Source organism: Miscanthus floridulus, chromosome 19, assembly GCF_019320115.1.
Source record: "Miscanthus floridulus cultivar M001 chromosome 19, ASM1932011v1, whole genome shotgun sequence".
Taxonomy (NCBI): domain Eukaryota; kingdom Viridiplantae; phylum Streptophyta; class Magnoliopsida; order Poales; family Poaceae; genus Miscanthus; species Miscanthus floridulus.
The window spans coordinates 35235175-35249414 of record NC_089598.1 but is presented as its reverse complement, the minus strand read 5'-3'; the positions used below and the strand labels follow the sequence as shown (position 1 = coordinate 35249414).

General features: G+C 43.9%; 1 protein-coding gene across 1 annotated transcript; it reads right to left on the bottom strand.

Annotated features, from left to right (window-relative positions):
• Positions 1–2712: 2712 nt before the first annotated feature.
• LOC136529120 (soluble starch synthase 2-3, chloroplastic/amyloplastic-like) lies at positions 2713–7442 on the bottom strand. Its single transcript, XM_066522190.1, has 8 exons — positions 6739–7442; positions 6056–6644; positions 5898–5962; positions 5435–5512; positions 4959–5069; positions 4804–4848; positions 4351–4524; positions 2713–4078 (listed from the first exon to the last, which is right to left on the bottom strand). The coding sequence occupies exons 1-8, from the start codon at positions 6991–6993 to the stop codon at positions 3122–3124; spliced, it is 2274 nt and encodes a 757-aa protein (XP_066378287.1). The 5' UTR covers positions 6994–7442; the 3' UTR covers positions 2713–3121.
• Between the last annotated feature and the right edge of the window lie 6798 nt (positions 7443–14240).

The window sequence follows — 14240 nt, the reverse complement described above, 5'->3', positions numbered from 1 at the left end:
TCTGACATGTGGGCCAACGCACACCAGACCCCACAGTTCAGATGTTAAGGGCTAGCTCCTCTGTACCTCACTGCTGCGTAGTAGTACACCGCAAGCTTGTCACTTGCGCTAGGAGCATCACGTTCCAATGGCCTACAGAGTACTCGGCGTCCCGTATGGGTACCGTCCGTGGGCCCAGCGCCTGTTTGCGGCCCCAATGTCACTTCCAGAGTTCCACGAGACCACAACGCACGGGTAGGCTTTGGACTCATTGGCCCATCAGCCATCGGTAACAGCAACCCAAGCCCAAGGGAGGAGGAAATGCCAAGAGGCAAGAGCGAACGTCGTAGAGATGAACGTGCAGGGATTCGTTTGTTGGTGGTGGTTGGCTTGGGTGCCGCCGGACGAAATGTCGCCGTCGTGGCCGCGCGCCCACACCGTGACCGGCCGGCCACGAATACTCGAATAGTATGGGTGGATGCCCAGAGCTTTTTCTGCCCCAGTTTTGGATGCTGCTCCCTCGTCGTGCTTCTCGTGCCTCAGCAACAGGATAGGCGGCGCGAATCTAGTAATCAACCACCCCACACCTCTCCTGGGTCGCGCACGGATGCAGGATGCAGGATGCACAGTTCACCCGGACGGACGCGTCCGTTCCGTCCCGTGCATGCACCTGCACGATGCGATGACGTACATGCTGATGGGACTCGCGGTACGTGAGCACTGCTTTTCGCGGAAAATGGTACTTGTTTTTTTCAAAAGGATACAGGCAAAAGAACCACGGGCACGCCCGGAGACAGCTCTAAACGTTCAGTTCGGTGAGGTGGATCTAAAGAAGCACCGTTGACTGGTTTGTGTGAGAGAAAAATACTGTTTTGGTTGGAAATTTACGATCATTTACGACAAGACACAGCCAAACGAATAGGCTGAAAGCCGTGGGTTAAACGGTTCGGTCGTTTAAACCCATTTAAACAATAGCCGTGGGTCCAAACTCTAAACGGTAAACAAAGGTCACTCATATCGTTTAGATCATAAATAGTGAATTAAACGGTTGAGTCGTTTAAACCCATTTAAAAACATCTAAATGGTCTAAATAGAATTGAGTTAAACACGATCAAATGAGTGAGACGGTCATTTAAGTTCACTATTTAGTCAATCAGCCCGTTCGCTCTTTGGTTTCTGGGTTGATAAACCCGGCTGTTGCTGGTTTGTTGTGAAAGAAAAATACTGTACCATGACTGATAAGCCCTGGCTGAAACCAATAAGCGAACAAGGCTAATAGGAGGATTACAACTACCATATTTAGCACTGACTCCACTAATTAGCGAACAACCATTGATTTCACAATCAAAGATCAATGCCACAACCCCGTACCTTTCCTCTTTTGGAAAAAGACATTTTCGTACCTATTCTTCTTCTTCTTCTTCTTTGAAATGCTACAAAGTTATGCATATAACTGGTGTGCATAACATTTTACATGACAAATTGTCATCATAACTTTTTATCCTTACTTTTCAATTTTTCTTTATTTTTGTAAAAATAATTTCATAACTTTTCAATTTTGATGTGCATAACTATTTATGGAACAACTTATCATCATAACTTTTTTACTTTTCTTTTTTAATTTTTTTCCACAACTTTTCATTTTTAGAAAATTATAAAGTTATGCTCACAACTTATGTACATAACTTTTAAGGGACAATTTATCACCACAACTTCTCATCATAACTTCTTTACATTCCTTTTTAGAAATGAAAATTTCATGACTTTCCTTTTTTTTAAAAAAATTACAAAGTTATACTCATAACTTATGTCATAACTTTTTACGTGGCAAATTATCACCATAAGTTCTCATCATAACTCTTGCAGATTTATGGTTACAAGATTCAATTAGATCGAAAAAAGAGTGAAAGGGTGAAAAAGAAAAAAAAAACATGTGCACGGGCGAAAAAAAAGGCATCCTACTATTATAAAATAGATAGTTAATGTATAAAAAATAAAAAGGCAAAAAAAAAAGTAGAAAATAAAAAAAGAGAATAAATAGAGAAGGAGAGCACACCTGTCCGTGGCGCGTGGCGTGGCAGATTGTTTGCTCATTTGGAAACGAGCAACCAAACTGGATTTACGATTTGAGATCCGGCTAACTAATTAACATCTTAAGTATATGAGGTGAAGTGAAATTTGGTTAATTTTCTTCCAAAAAAATTATTTGGTGGAATACATATTTTTTACATGCATATATGTATATATATTTTTCTAGCATATTTGATTTTTATATATACATACATAAATTTGTATATTTAACTGTTATTAAATAAAACCGTTTAGGTCTGTTTAACACTGTTTAAACAGCATAAATGTTAAATAAAGAGTGACAGACTATTTACCGTTTAGCGTTTACAATAACATAGGATCTAAACAATTGAACATCTAAATAAGTACTCCCTCTGTCCTAAAATAGAAGTCGTTCTCGCTTTCCAGGAAGTCGTTTTTTTAAAACTTTGATCAATTATATATAAAAAAATATTAATATTTATAATACATAATTAGCATCATTAGATAGATCGTTGAATATACTTTCATAATAAACTTATTTTGGAGATATAAATGTTGCACGTATTTTCTATCAACCTAATCAAAGTTAAGAAAGTTTGACCTGTGCGTATTCCATAACGAGCTCTAGTGTGAGACTGAGGGAGTAACATGGCACTGTCGACAGTACCGTGTTTAGGACAAAGGAGTATCACCTAAATAAGTAACATGGTTCTGTCGACGGACATATATAGTAGTAGCTTCATTTATTGAGTTGGCATTCCAAGCATCAGTAATGAAAAAACTAAATTTGCATACTTCAATACAACCTCCACTACTGCGCTACAAAGTACTTACGAATCCAAGTCGAACTCGACCGCACACAGCTCAGTACATTCACATAGTACTACTACCCCTCAGTCTCTCCCCGAGACGCTGCCGGTGCCACCTCTGGGCTGTGGCCACGCACCAACCCCCAGCGACGCGGCGCGGCACTGCATACGAAGTTCTTCACCGAGACCGTCGACTGCGCAATGTACAATGGATCAAACCGAAGATTGTAAAACCGCACGACCAGAAGTTGCTCGACGTATCGATGCGGAGGCCGGAGGGTTCACCACTGGTACTTGGCCTTGACTAGGACGTCCTCGTAGAGCTCAGCCGCGTGGTCCCAGCTGAGGTCCTGCGACATGCCGCGCGCCTGGATACTCTTCCAGCTCTCCCCGTAGTTCCGGTACGTGTCGAGGCAGTGCCTGAGCGCCTCGATCAGCTTGTTGGCCTCGGCGCGGTCGAAAGTCCAGCCGAGCCCGGCGTCGCCGAACGGGTCGAACGGCGCCACGGTGTCCCTGAGCCCGCCCACGGCGTGCACCACGGGGACGGTGCCGTACGCCATGGCGTAGAGCTGGTTCAGCCCGCAGGGCTCGAACCGGGAGGGCATCACCAGCACGTCGGCGCCCGCGGTGATGCGGTGCGCCATGGGCACCGAGAACCCGACCCACCCGCGCACCTTGTTGGGATGCTCCCGCTCCAAGTGCTGCAGCATCCGCTCCAGGTCGGCGCGCCCGGTGCCCAGCATCACCAGCTGCACGTCCTGCCCCGCGATCCACGGCATCGCGTCCCCGATGATGTCCACGCCCTTCTGTCCGTCCAGGCGCCCGATGAAGCCGAGCAGCGGCACGTCGTCGCGCACTTCCAGGCCCAGCTCCCGCTGCAGGGCCGCCTTGCACTGCCGCTTTCCGGCGTCCAGTGTCTGGAGGGAGTAGTTGGTGTAGCCGTCCGACCGCAGGTGCACGTCCACCTTGGGGTTCCACTCCTGGTGGTCGATGCCGTTCACGATGCCATTGATCTTCCAGTCGTTGGAACGGATGATGTCGTGGAGGCCCCAGCCGCCTTCCACTGTCTTCAGCTCCCACAGGTAGCCGCGGCTGACCGTGACCACCCGGTCTGCCATCTTCAGACCCGCGGCAAAGATGTTGGCGTGCTCACCACCGACGGGATCGTACAGCTCGAAATGTTGGAGGTAGTGTTCAGGCAAGTCCATGTACGGGAATTCAGCTACAGGACCACGACCCTGAAAACAGGAGGGAAGCCGTTATGATGCAGGATAGTGAATTCTTTCTCTCTCTCTTTTTGATTCCCAGGATAGTTCCAGTTGAGAACCAACCAAAAGCAATGTTTGACTGAAAATCTGAAAGAAACAATTGACCAACAGAGCAGTGCATGCAATTGTTCATTTTCTAGATAAGGAGCCTTGTTTAGTAACCTTCCATGTGCCACGAATTAAACCATTTTAATTTCTATAGCAATGGCTCAGCAAATTCATGATTAGGAGAAGGAAACGACCTGGTGAGCGATGTTATGTATGACAAGAATGGAGCGAGTGTACTGCATTAACCCATGGTCTCTGTAATATGCCTTCAGATAAACAGGCAGGAGTGCAGTGTGCCAATCATTGGCGATGAACACCAAATTTCCATCTCCGTAGCACACACCGCCACATGGAACGTGCCAAGGAACCTGTAGGTTATGGAGTAGTCACATATATAACATAACAATATTCAGGTACAGAATATAGAAGAGCATGCCAATTGAAGAGCAATAGTGACATGAGTAGGGACAAATAAAGATAATAAAATATCCGCTAGTGCAAAAGTTGATCCCAGCAGCCCAATCATTTAAAATTTGGTTATATTTGGATTTACGTATGCCACACTTAGCACAAAACTACCAACATGTCTGAAACCCACAAAATTAAGAAATTTTCAAATTGGTTGACAGTAGAGTTCAGGGAGATACCTCAACAGCAACCTTGCAGAACAAAATCATGCGCTTCAAAATTTCCTGAAATAAAATGGGAATTCTTATCTCAATCAATAAGCTATGGCTTTGGTTCGATTAGAAGTGCAGTGAAAGCGAATTGTGAAAAATCAATTGAAAGATAGATGCTTCACCTGTCTACTTCCCCCATATATGTCATCTTGACGGTGCCGGAAAAGAGGTGCATCAATAAAAACAAAATCGACTCCATCAATAAATGCATGGAAATAGTTCACTTCTAAGTCCTGCAAGTCAAAACAAAAGCTAATAATCGTAGGAAAATAAACAAAAACCAATTTTTTTTAAATAAAACAAAAACCAAAACTGACTCCATCAGAAAGTGCATACGCCTGCAAAGAACTTTTGCTTAGAGATCATGGAAATCTAATGATGTAATAGTCTAGGATGCTTATCAGGATTCTAGATTTTTTTTTCTTTTGACGCTGGAATCCTCAGCTAAACAGTTGCACCGAATTCTTTAGCTTTCTTCCAAAAAAAATAAAATAAAAGGCAATGTGTGCTAAAAAGGCAACTTAATTGAATATTTTGCAATTTTAGGGCTTGGCATTCCCTATGTCAAGCTCCCTTTTATCTAGAGGTTTACACATACCTGTCCTGCAGCTTTGTAGTATTTCCGGATTCCCATATCGAAGGCTTCCACATAGTCCCCATACCTTGGTACCACAACCTAATTATTGAAACACGCCTCATAGTGTTAGATCAAGTCATCTCAGGATACTGATTCAAAATTCGCAATATGTGGCTGTGATGTTTTATAGCTAACTTAGCTATGTAACACAAATACACAAATGCACCTCAAGCAATGTTTTCTGACAAGACTTCAATTCGTGCTAAACTTTTGTATATATGATCATGGTTTCAGATTTTTGTTATCTAACAATAGGGATGGCACTTTCAGATCTTGTTTTTTATGTGGATTCAACACCGTGCATCTCATGAGATCCAAGTATCCAACTATGAGCAACTCAAGTTGTCAACTTATAGATTCACCATATATGTAAGATGATGAAAAACCATGAAACCAAAAGAAAACAGAAGGGCAAGTGTACTACCATAACACGATGTCCTCTTCTCGCTAAAGCCTTGGGTAAAGCTCCCACAACATCTCCGAGGCCACCTAAAAATATTCAATAATTGCACACATCAGTAACTCAGGCAAACTGAAATGAAAAGCACTTCTGAAAGAATCCACAAAGAGTAATGTCCTTGCCTGTTTTGCACCATGGAGAACATTCAGCAGCCACCATGATCACGTTCATGACATTCTCCCCGGCCAAAGGGCCAGAATCATTGTTCTCGTAGTGTTCAAAAGAACCAGCACCATCTGCAGCAACCCTGGAATCATCCTTCGCTTCCACAGGCTCGTCAAAACCGATGTATTTCTTGAAATCCCAAGTGGTCTCCTGTACTACTGGCTCAGCTGGAGGAGGTGCAGCAACTCCATTTGAATCTCCGTCAACCTGTGCAGGTTTCTTTTCAGCAAGTTCAACATCACCATCGGTGTCAGGATCAGGAATCGAAGCCGGCCGCACGGAGTTTGCCCCAGGCGATTCATGCAGTGGCTTCGGGGCTGGGAGGACGACAGTCTCCGGCGCTATGTCCCCGGAGGGAAGGATCACCCTGTAGCCCGGGGCTGGGAACTTCACTATGCTCGTCGGCGGCGCGGCGACGATGGACTTGATCTCAACGGCCGCCAACGCGGCGTTCTGGATGGACGAGGCGCCGCTCCTGCTGGCCGTGTTTCCCGTCCCGGAGCCGTAACGGCCGACCGGCTGAAGAGGATCCCTCCGTTTGGAGACCTGCGCATGCGCATGAACGCACGTCGGTTTCAGAAAACAAACAGTGATCCAAATCGAGGGGGTATAGATAGAAGATAGGCGTCGACCAACTAACCGCCTTGCGCCGAGCGCGGGGCAACCTGCTGGCGGCGTCGCCACTCCTCTCCGGCGGCGCGTCCTTGCCCCCGCCCTCGGCCTCCGCGCGCACCAGCGCCGCGTCCCGGGGCGCGCGCGGCGGCGCGAAATTCGGACCGACGCCGGTGTGGAACGGCGGGGAGCCGACCCTGGCCCGCCTGCGGCTCCCGGGGGAGGCGAAGGCGAGCGCGAGGAAAAAGCTGGAGGAAGCGGACGACACGGCCGCCGACGACATTGCTGCGGCGGGATCGGCGGTCGATCGGAGCGGGCTGGGCGGGGCGGGGCGGGGCGGAAGCTCGTCCAACGGGGTGGCGCCGCCGGTGCCGCACGGGAGCGCAGCGCACGCGCTGGGCAGCTGGGCAGCGGTAGAGTGGCGACTGGTGAGTGAGGAGGGTTTACGGCACCCTGTGACTGTGTGTGAGTTTGTTGTGTGCGTGGCGAGTGTGGCCAAGCGGATCACGGCGGGGACGGCGTGACGGAGCCCAGGCCTCGATCGCGCGAACGGCCTCGCGTCGTTTGCTCGCGCTTTTGCGGCTGCGGCGCGCGCGCGCTTGGAAAGAAGCGGCCGGCGCACGAGCAGGAGCCAGCCGTTTCCTCCCCGGCTACGGCGGCCCTGCCAGAGGCCGTGCTTTGCCTATGACACGCGGGCCCGGAGTTTTACTGGTCCCACCCGTCGAAGGTACGAGTGGAGCAGAGGGGTTGGCTACTTGGAAAGGGGCGCACGATGAGCGGAAAACGCCGTGCTCCGGGGGATCGATGGATCCTCTTGTACTGATCTTCTCGAACCTTTGGTACTGGCAGCGGGGCCCACTTTGTAGAAGAGCAATAGAGTGGCGTGCAGACGGTCGGGCTGTGCCTTGGAAGGAAACATGATCGAAAATGACAAGCCTACGCGGCTATGTACACGGCTACAGCCGACGGCGGAGGGTGGTGCCGTGGATCGGTGATGGAAGAATGCACACGAGTCATGAGTGTTTAGCGTAGAGTGCTTTCCGATGAGACTCGAGAGATAAAATGAGAGTGGAAATTCATGTTTTCTATTGATCTATGGTTGTACATATATATACATGTGAAGAGATAACTTTTGAAGAGATGCCTTCTCGGAGAGCGGTTGATCACTAATAAAGTGAATCATAACACTCCCTCTTGACCAATAGCGTCGTCCATCACTTAGATCAATATATTGGATAATTTCTCCAAAAACCCTGTGGGAAAAATACGGAGAAATATGTGTGGATATGCCATTAAAACTCCTTAAAACCCAGTGAAAAAAATAAGGAGAAAATGATATGGCATATATTGATTATTGTCTCATCGTAAACTTATATGGGAAACATCGGAAGAAAAAACCCATAACCAAGTTTAGAGAACAATAAATATGATCTGAGGATCATAATTGTAATTATATGTCTTTGATACCTTCTCAAAAACCCCTGTGGGAAAAAACAGAAGATATGACATGTATATGTCTAAGATACCTCCATATAAAAACCCTGGTGGAGAAAATAAAAGATATGACATATAAACTTGTATTGATATTGCCTTATTAAAAACCTTCTATGAGAAACCTGTGTAAGGAAAAACTCATAGAGGAAAAGAGTACAATATGGTGTTTTGAACAAGTTATAGTTTCAAGAGGAGTCTCCCCCTGAACCTTGCAACTCTCAAAGTCATCGCATACCAATCTCAATAATACATTGTGAAATGTGAAAAATGGTAGAGACTTTGTGAATAAATCTCGTGGAGTTATCACTTGATTTAGTTGCAAGGTGCTTATTTTCTCACTTTTGTGAGAATAAAACATTTCCAGAAGGCAATATAGTGATATTGCTCCTATGTAACCTGTTTATGTCCAAGCAACATAAGTTGCATTATCTTTGAAGATAATGACTAGTGATTCGATGGAATCAAAAGTGACCATTCGATAAAGTCATACATGTTAATGTGATACTTCAGAATGAGGAGTGGAAGTAGCCACTAGAGTCAAGTTTGATGACTCCCATGAGAACTTCACCACTATACATCAGTATGTGATATGGCTTTATGGGGATTAAATAGCCAATATCTCTATAACCAACTATGATCATATCTTAATTCATATAACAATAAATCAAGATCTTTTGTGCCATATAGATCTCTGTGGATATCCTCTTTGACTCCCACCTTTCGGTGTTATAGAAGTTGCGCTATTTCAAACTATAGCAAGTATCTGCAGATGCAATGTCAGGCCTGTTGCGATATGCAAGATATATAAACGCTTTGATAGCACTAAGGTTATCATCCTAGGGTCTGAATGGATATTGATCCATATTTAGAGATTAAATGACCATTAGGGCTGGAAGTATAATTGTTCAATATTATTTGGATATTAGTAGACAATATCAATTGAATATTGGATGACTGATGTACATGCTTAAGCTATAGACTTAAGCGTAATTTAGTTTTACCCAAATATTACATCTTAAATTCCGTCTTATATGATGAGTACCTGCTTGATATGTGTCATTTGAGATGTACGAAATCCAATTGGGATTTCATTATGATCACACAGGCGAAATCATCAAGATGGGAGCCATCCTTCTGTGGAAGGAACTCACCTAGTCAGTTGTACCACAATCAACTTGACTATTTCAAGTCATAGAGTGACTTGATTTGTACACAAATGTATGTTGTGATTTGTGTTTTGATTCAAAATACAAAGTCCATTGTGACTTATAATCTGAATCTATCCAAATCAAATTTCATCTGCCAATTATCGATATAGGAACATAATTTCCACACATACCAATGGGTATGTTATGCTAGGTCTCTGCAGAAACCATGTGCTTCAAGCTCTCACTATTTCACCACCTTATGGATTTGAAAAATCCATAATGCTTTCATAGGGAATGCATTGTGAGGAGAAGTCATTTCAGAGGTAATGACTTCTCACTATTGAGTGAAAGCAATTCTCCTTAATTGCCATCTTTAGTTGACCCAATATGAGTATTTGAACACTCTGTCTAGGACTTGTGGTCTGGATCTAGATAAGGTGCATAGCAATTTTGAGGAGTATGTCGACAATTTGTAGTCTTTTGTATGATTGATTCAATGGAACCAATTAAGCATGTGGAAATATATACCCTTTAAACTCCATGGCATTTCCCATAATAACAGAGTTAGGGCGTTCCAATGACTTGGTGCCTGAATTTGTGCACAAGTTGTGCTGAGCTTTTGGATGTTAAATATCCATAGGCTTTAGATATTAAATATCCATAGTGTCTATCAACTTGGTGTTGATATGCATGTACTATCTTGGAGAATTCTCTCCCCTTGTAAGGAAATTAGACTCTAGGCCCATTTACTTTGAATTTTGGTGTTTGATGACCAACACAACCAAATTGGACTAATGAATTTGCAAGTGATTATTTTATAGTTCAATAGGGTGCAAGAGTGACTTGGACGAAGGTGATGTGATGATGCCATGATCAACACCTTAAGCAAGACCCTAGAAGCACAAGAGAAGACCCAAGATATCAAGCAGAGTCCAAGCACGAAGATAGGAACCAAGCCGGATACAAGATCGTGAAGAAACGAGCTCACAGTAGTGACCAGACGTAGTGACCGGACGCTGGTCTTACAACGATCGGACGCTCCGATCAAGAGGCTCGACAGCAGCAGACGTCAACAGCAGCGATCGGACGCTAAACAGTAAAGAGACTGGACGCACCGATGGCACTGTTCATCATCACCGGCAACACACTCAGTACTGATTGGACGCTGGTGGCAAATCGACCGAACGCAAGACTGCAGCGTCTGATCGAGTATAAAAAGGTTCTAGAGCAGCGAAATTATGACCGGACACGTCCAGTGGTATGTGACCAGACGCTACTAACGTCCGATCAGTTGATCGCAGCTCTAACAGTCAGGACGACCGAACGCGTTCGATTAAGACAACCTGAGCGTCCGGTTAGTAGCAGAAAAGCGAGATTTCATCCCCAACGGCTACTTTCTCAGTTGGACTTATAAATAGACCCCTCAAACCGGCCATTTGAAAATAGTGGAGCTAAGAAAACATATCTAGGGTGTTGATACACCATTTTAGTGATCTCCACTTGCATAGTGCTTAGTGATTCATTAGGTGATTAGCGTAGGTGCTTTATGAAGTGCTTAGGTTGATTAGACCACCGCTTATACGATTACTCTAGATTTAGGCCTAGTGTTTAGTGAGGTTTGCATACCTCTTACCACTCGGTGCTTGCATACACCATTGTTGTATATTAGAGGGGCTTGTAGTATTACGAGATCACACCAACCGCGTTTGAGGTGTGGCCGCCACCGTGTATCGGAGAGAACAAGGCCCACGACGTTTTGGTTAAAAGCTTGATAGTGAAGACGACGGAGAGCATCCGAGAGAGGCTTGCTAGAAGGAACATTGGAGATCGACTTGCGCGTGGAGAAGGCCCAAGGCTATCCACAGAGTTACCCGATCAGGAGCTTAGCCCTTATGAGGGATTCCTTACGAGGGGCTCCAACGAGGACTAGGGGAAAGCTTGCGCGCTTCTCGATACCTCAGTAAAAATACCAGAGTCATCGACAAGAGTTTGTATATCTCTACCTTGCTCTTTAGCTTCTACATTTATGTTGTTTACATTACTCCTTTTGAGGTAGAGATAGCAACACACTAGCAAAACTGTAGTTGCACATTTAGATAGTTTATCTTTTGCATAGGTTTTGCTAAGGATAGAAAAAGAGGCCATAGTTTAGAAGTAGAATTTTAAGTTGCCTAATTCACCCCCTCTTAGGTGTCACGGTCCCCTACAAGTGGTATCAAAATCGGTTGGCTCAATTTGGACCTTTGGTTTAACCGCCGTTGAGCCAACGCATTTAGAGTGGTTGGGATCGATACCTCTAGGCCTCCACACTTTGACGACACTAACTTCCCCTATTATAAAGCTAGAATGGCTTGCCACCTTGAGGTGGTTGATTTAGGTGTTTGGAGAGTCACTCGTGGCAGGATGAAACCCATTAAGAATCTCGATATACCCACAAAGAGTGAAGAAGAAAAAATTCATTTCAATGCTAGAGCTAAGAATTGCTTGTTTGAACCTTTTAGCATGGATGTGTTTAACCAAGTGTTCACATTAAATACGGCACATGAAATTTGGTTAAAACTCCAAGAGCTCCATGATGGCACAAGTAATGTCCGTGAGCAAAAACATTGTCTAGCTAAGCAAAATTATGATTCCTTTGAAATGAATGATGATGAGCTTGTTCATGATATGTATTCTCGTTTGAATCTAATTATCAATGAGCTTCATTCAATAGGATTAACAAAGCTAGATGATGCGGACATCGTGAGGAAGATCATCTCCGTGCTACCACAAAAGAAATTTACATGCACCATCACCATCCTTCACAACATGGAGGACTTGAGCACCATGACTCCAGCCATAGTTATTGGCAAGATAGTGGCATTTGAAATGTCACACAAGATGGGTCAAGAAGAAGCCTCTTCATCAAGCAAAGGCAAAGCTCTTGCATGTAGCATGAAAAAGAAGATGAAGGGCAAGCAAGTTGAGACAAGCTCAAGCTCCTCAAGTGAAGATGAAGAAGAAGATGAGGATGATGATGATGAAGATTCAAGTGATGATGATCAATCTTCCTCCTCCACCTCCGATCTTGATGAAGAATCAATCAAACTAATCAACAAGGTGGAAAAGATGATCCAAAGGCTCAATGTCAAGGGTGTGCCCATCCAAATTCAAGATATCATCTTCACCAATCAAAAAAATGAGCAAAGAAAGAGAGGATGCTATAGATGCGGCGAGTTGGGGCACTTTGTGGAAGTTTATCCAAACAAGCCCGCACCCAAGACAAAGAAGAAGGCGTGTAAGGACAAAGCCCTCACATCAGTAAGGTCATAGGATGATTCTTCAAGTAAAGAAGAAGACGATCACAAGAGACGAGGGCATAAGCACTCATCATCAAGATATTCTCATGTGTGCCTTATGGCACGAGGTAACGAAAGCTCATCCTCTAGTGAGAGTGATAGTGATGATGAAATGCCTTCTTATGATGAAATTATGCAATAAAATTTTAACTATGCTAAATTTTGCACTAGTCAACAAAAGAAGCTTGAAAAATTAAAAGAAAAGCTATATAGTTCACAAGAAGCATATAAAACTTTTCTTGAATAATGAGACATTTGTTAATCTCAATATTGAACTATCTACTAAAATTGAGCAACTTGAGGCTAGTACAACAACAAATACTTGCACAATCAATGATGAGCAACTTATAAAGAAAATGAAAAATTAAAAGAAAAGTTAGCTAGATCACAAGATGCTTATAAAAGTTTGCTTGCTAAAATGGAAACTATGTGCAAACATTGTGACGAGCTAGCTAATAAAGTTGCTAATCTTGAAGCCATCGGTTCTACCCCCACCGAGACACCTAAAAGGAAAGATTCAATCTTTGACATGCCTAAAAAGGATGTCTCTATTTCTTATAATGATTTATATTTAGACTCACCCTTGTGAAACCAAGTTTGTGTTGAGAAAATTATTGTAGAAACATGCACACAAGAGGTCACAAAGGAGAATGAGCAACTCAAGTAAGAAGTGGCTCGCCTCACCAAGGACTTGACTAAAGTGAAAGGCAAGACGGAGCAAGTCCAACTTCATCAAGATAACACCGTCAAGGGAGTAAAGCTTGATGAAGGACAAACCATGATTTGCTACGTATGCCACAAGGAAGGCCACAAGTCCTATGAGTGTAAGGTGAAGAATGGGGGAGAAACTAAGAAGAAAGAGAAAAACAAAAAGCAAACAAGCAAGCTCTCCAACACCTACACCAACAAGGTGGACCAGAAGGCCTCCACACCATACTTGTTAAAGAAGAAAAATGACAAGGTGGTGGTCATCAAGGTGAACAAGCAAGCCAATAATGGGGTCAAATGCTTTTGGATGCCAAAGTAGATCATTTCCAACATGAAGAGCACTAAGAAGGTTTGGATTCTGAAAGGGAAGTGAGAAGTCCAACGAACATCGGGGAATTTGGAGACTTTGGCAAAGTATGGGTGCATTTCATGGGGTGCATCATGATGGACAAAGATATTGCCAAGTGGGTTAGTGAATACTATGGACCCAAATTCTCCTTCCCATGTTAGGTAACTAGATTTAATTTCCTTCAAGTGATATCTTTTAGCATCTAGTTCCTTTTTATGCCTAGGTTTGTATTTGCATGTTTAATCTTTTGTCATGCATACACTAGGTAAATCTTATGGTAGGCTTGCTTGGTTTCATTCTTAACCCTTGGAGCAAACCTATATGGTTTAAATTGTATATGGGAACGACACATAGCTTGTTTTACAATTATGCATCTAATATGTACCAAAGTCTAAATTGTAGATAATTTCTTCCGAATATCACATTCGAAAATGAATCTCACATTCATGTGATGTCATCTTTCAAGTGGTATTTTTATTCTAAAATCAATGTG

Coding starts and splice junctions, on each gene's coding strand:
- LOC136529120 (XM_066522190.1), bottom strand. CDS start 6,993: ATGTCGTCGGCGGCCGTGTCGTCCGCTTCCTCCAGCTTTTTCCTCGCG. Junction 5,070..5,434: donor ACTACAAAGCTGCAGGACAG/GTATGTGTAAAC, acceptor TTTGACTTGCAG/GACTTAGAAGTGAACTATTT. Junction 4,525..4,803: donor TCTGCAAGGTTGCTGTTGAG/GTATCTCCCTGA, acceptor CATAACCTACAG/GTTCCTTGGCACGTTCCATG.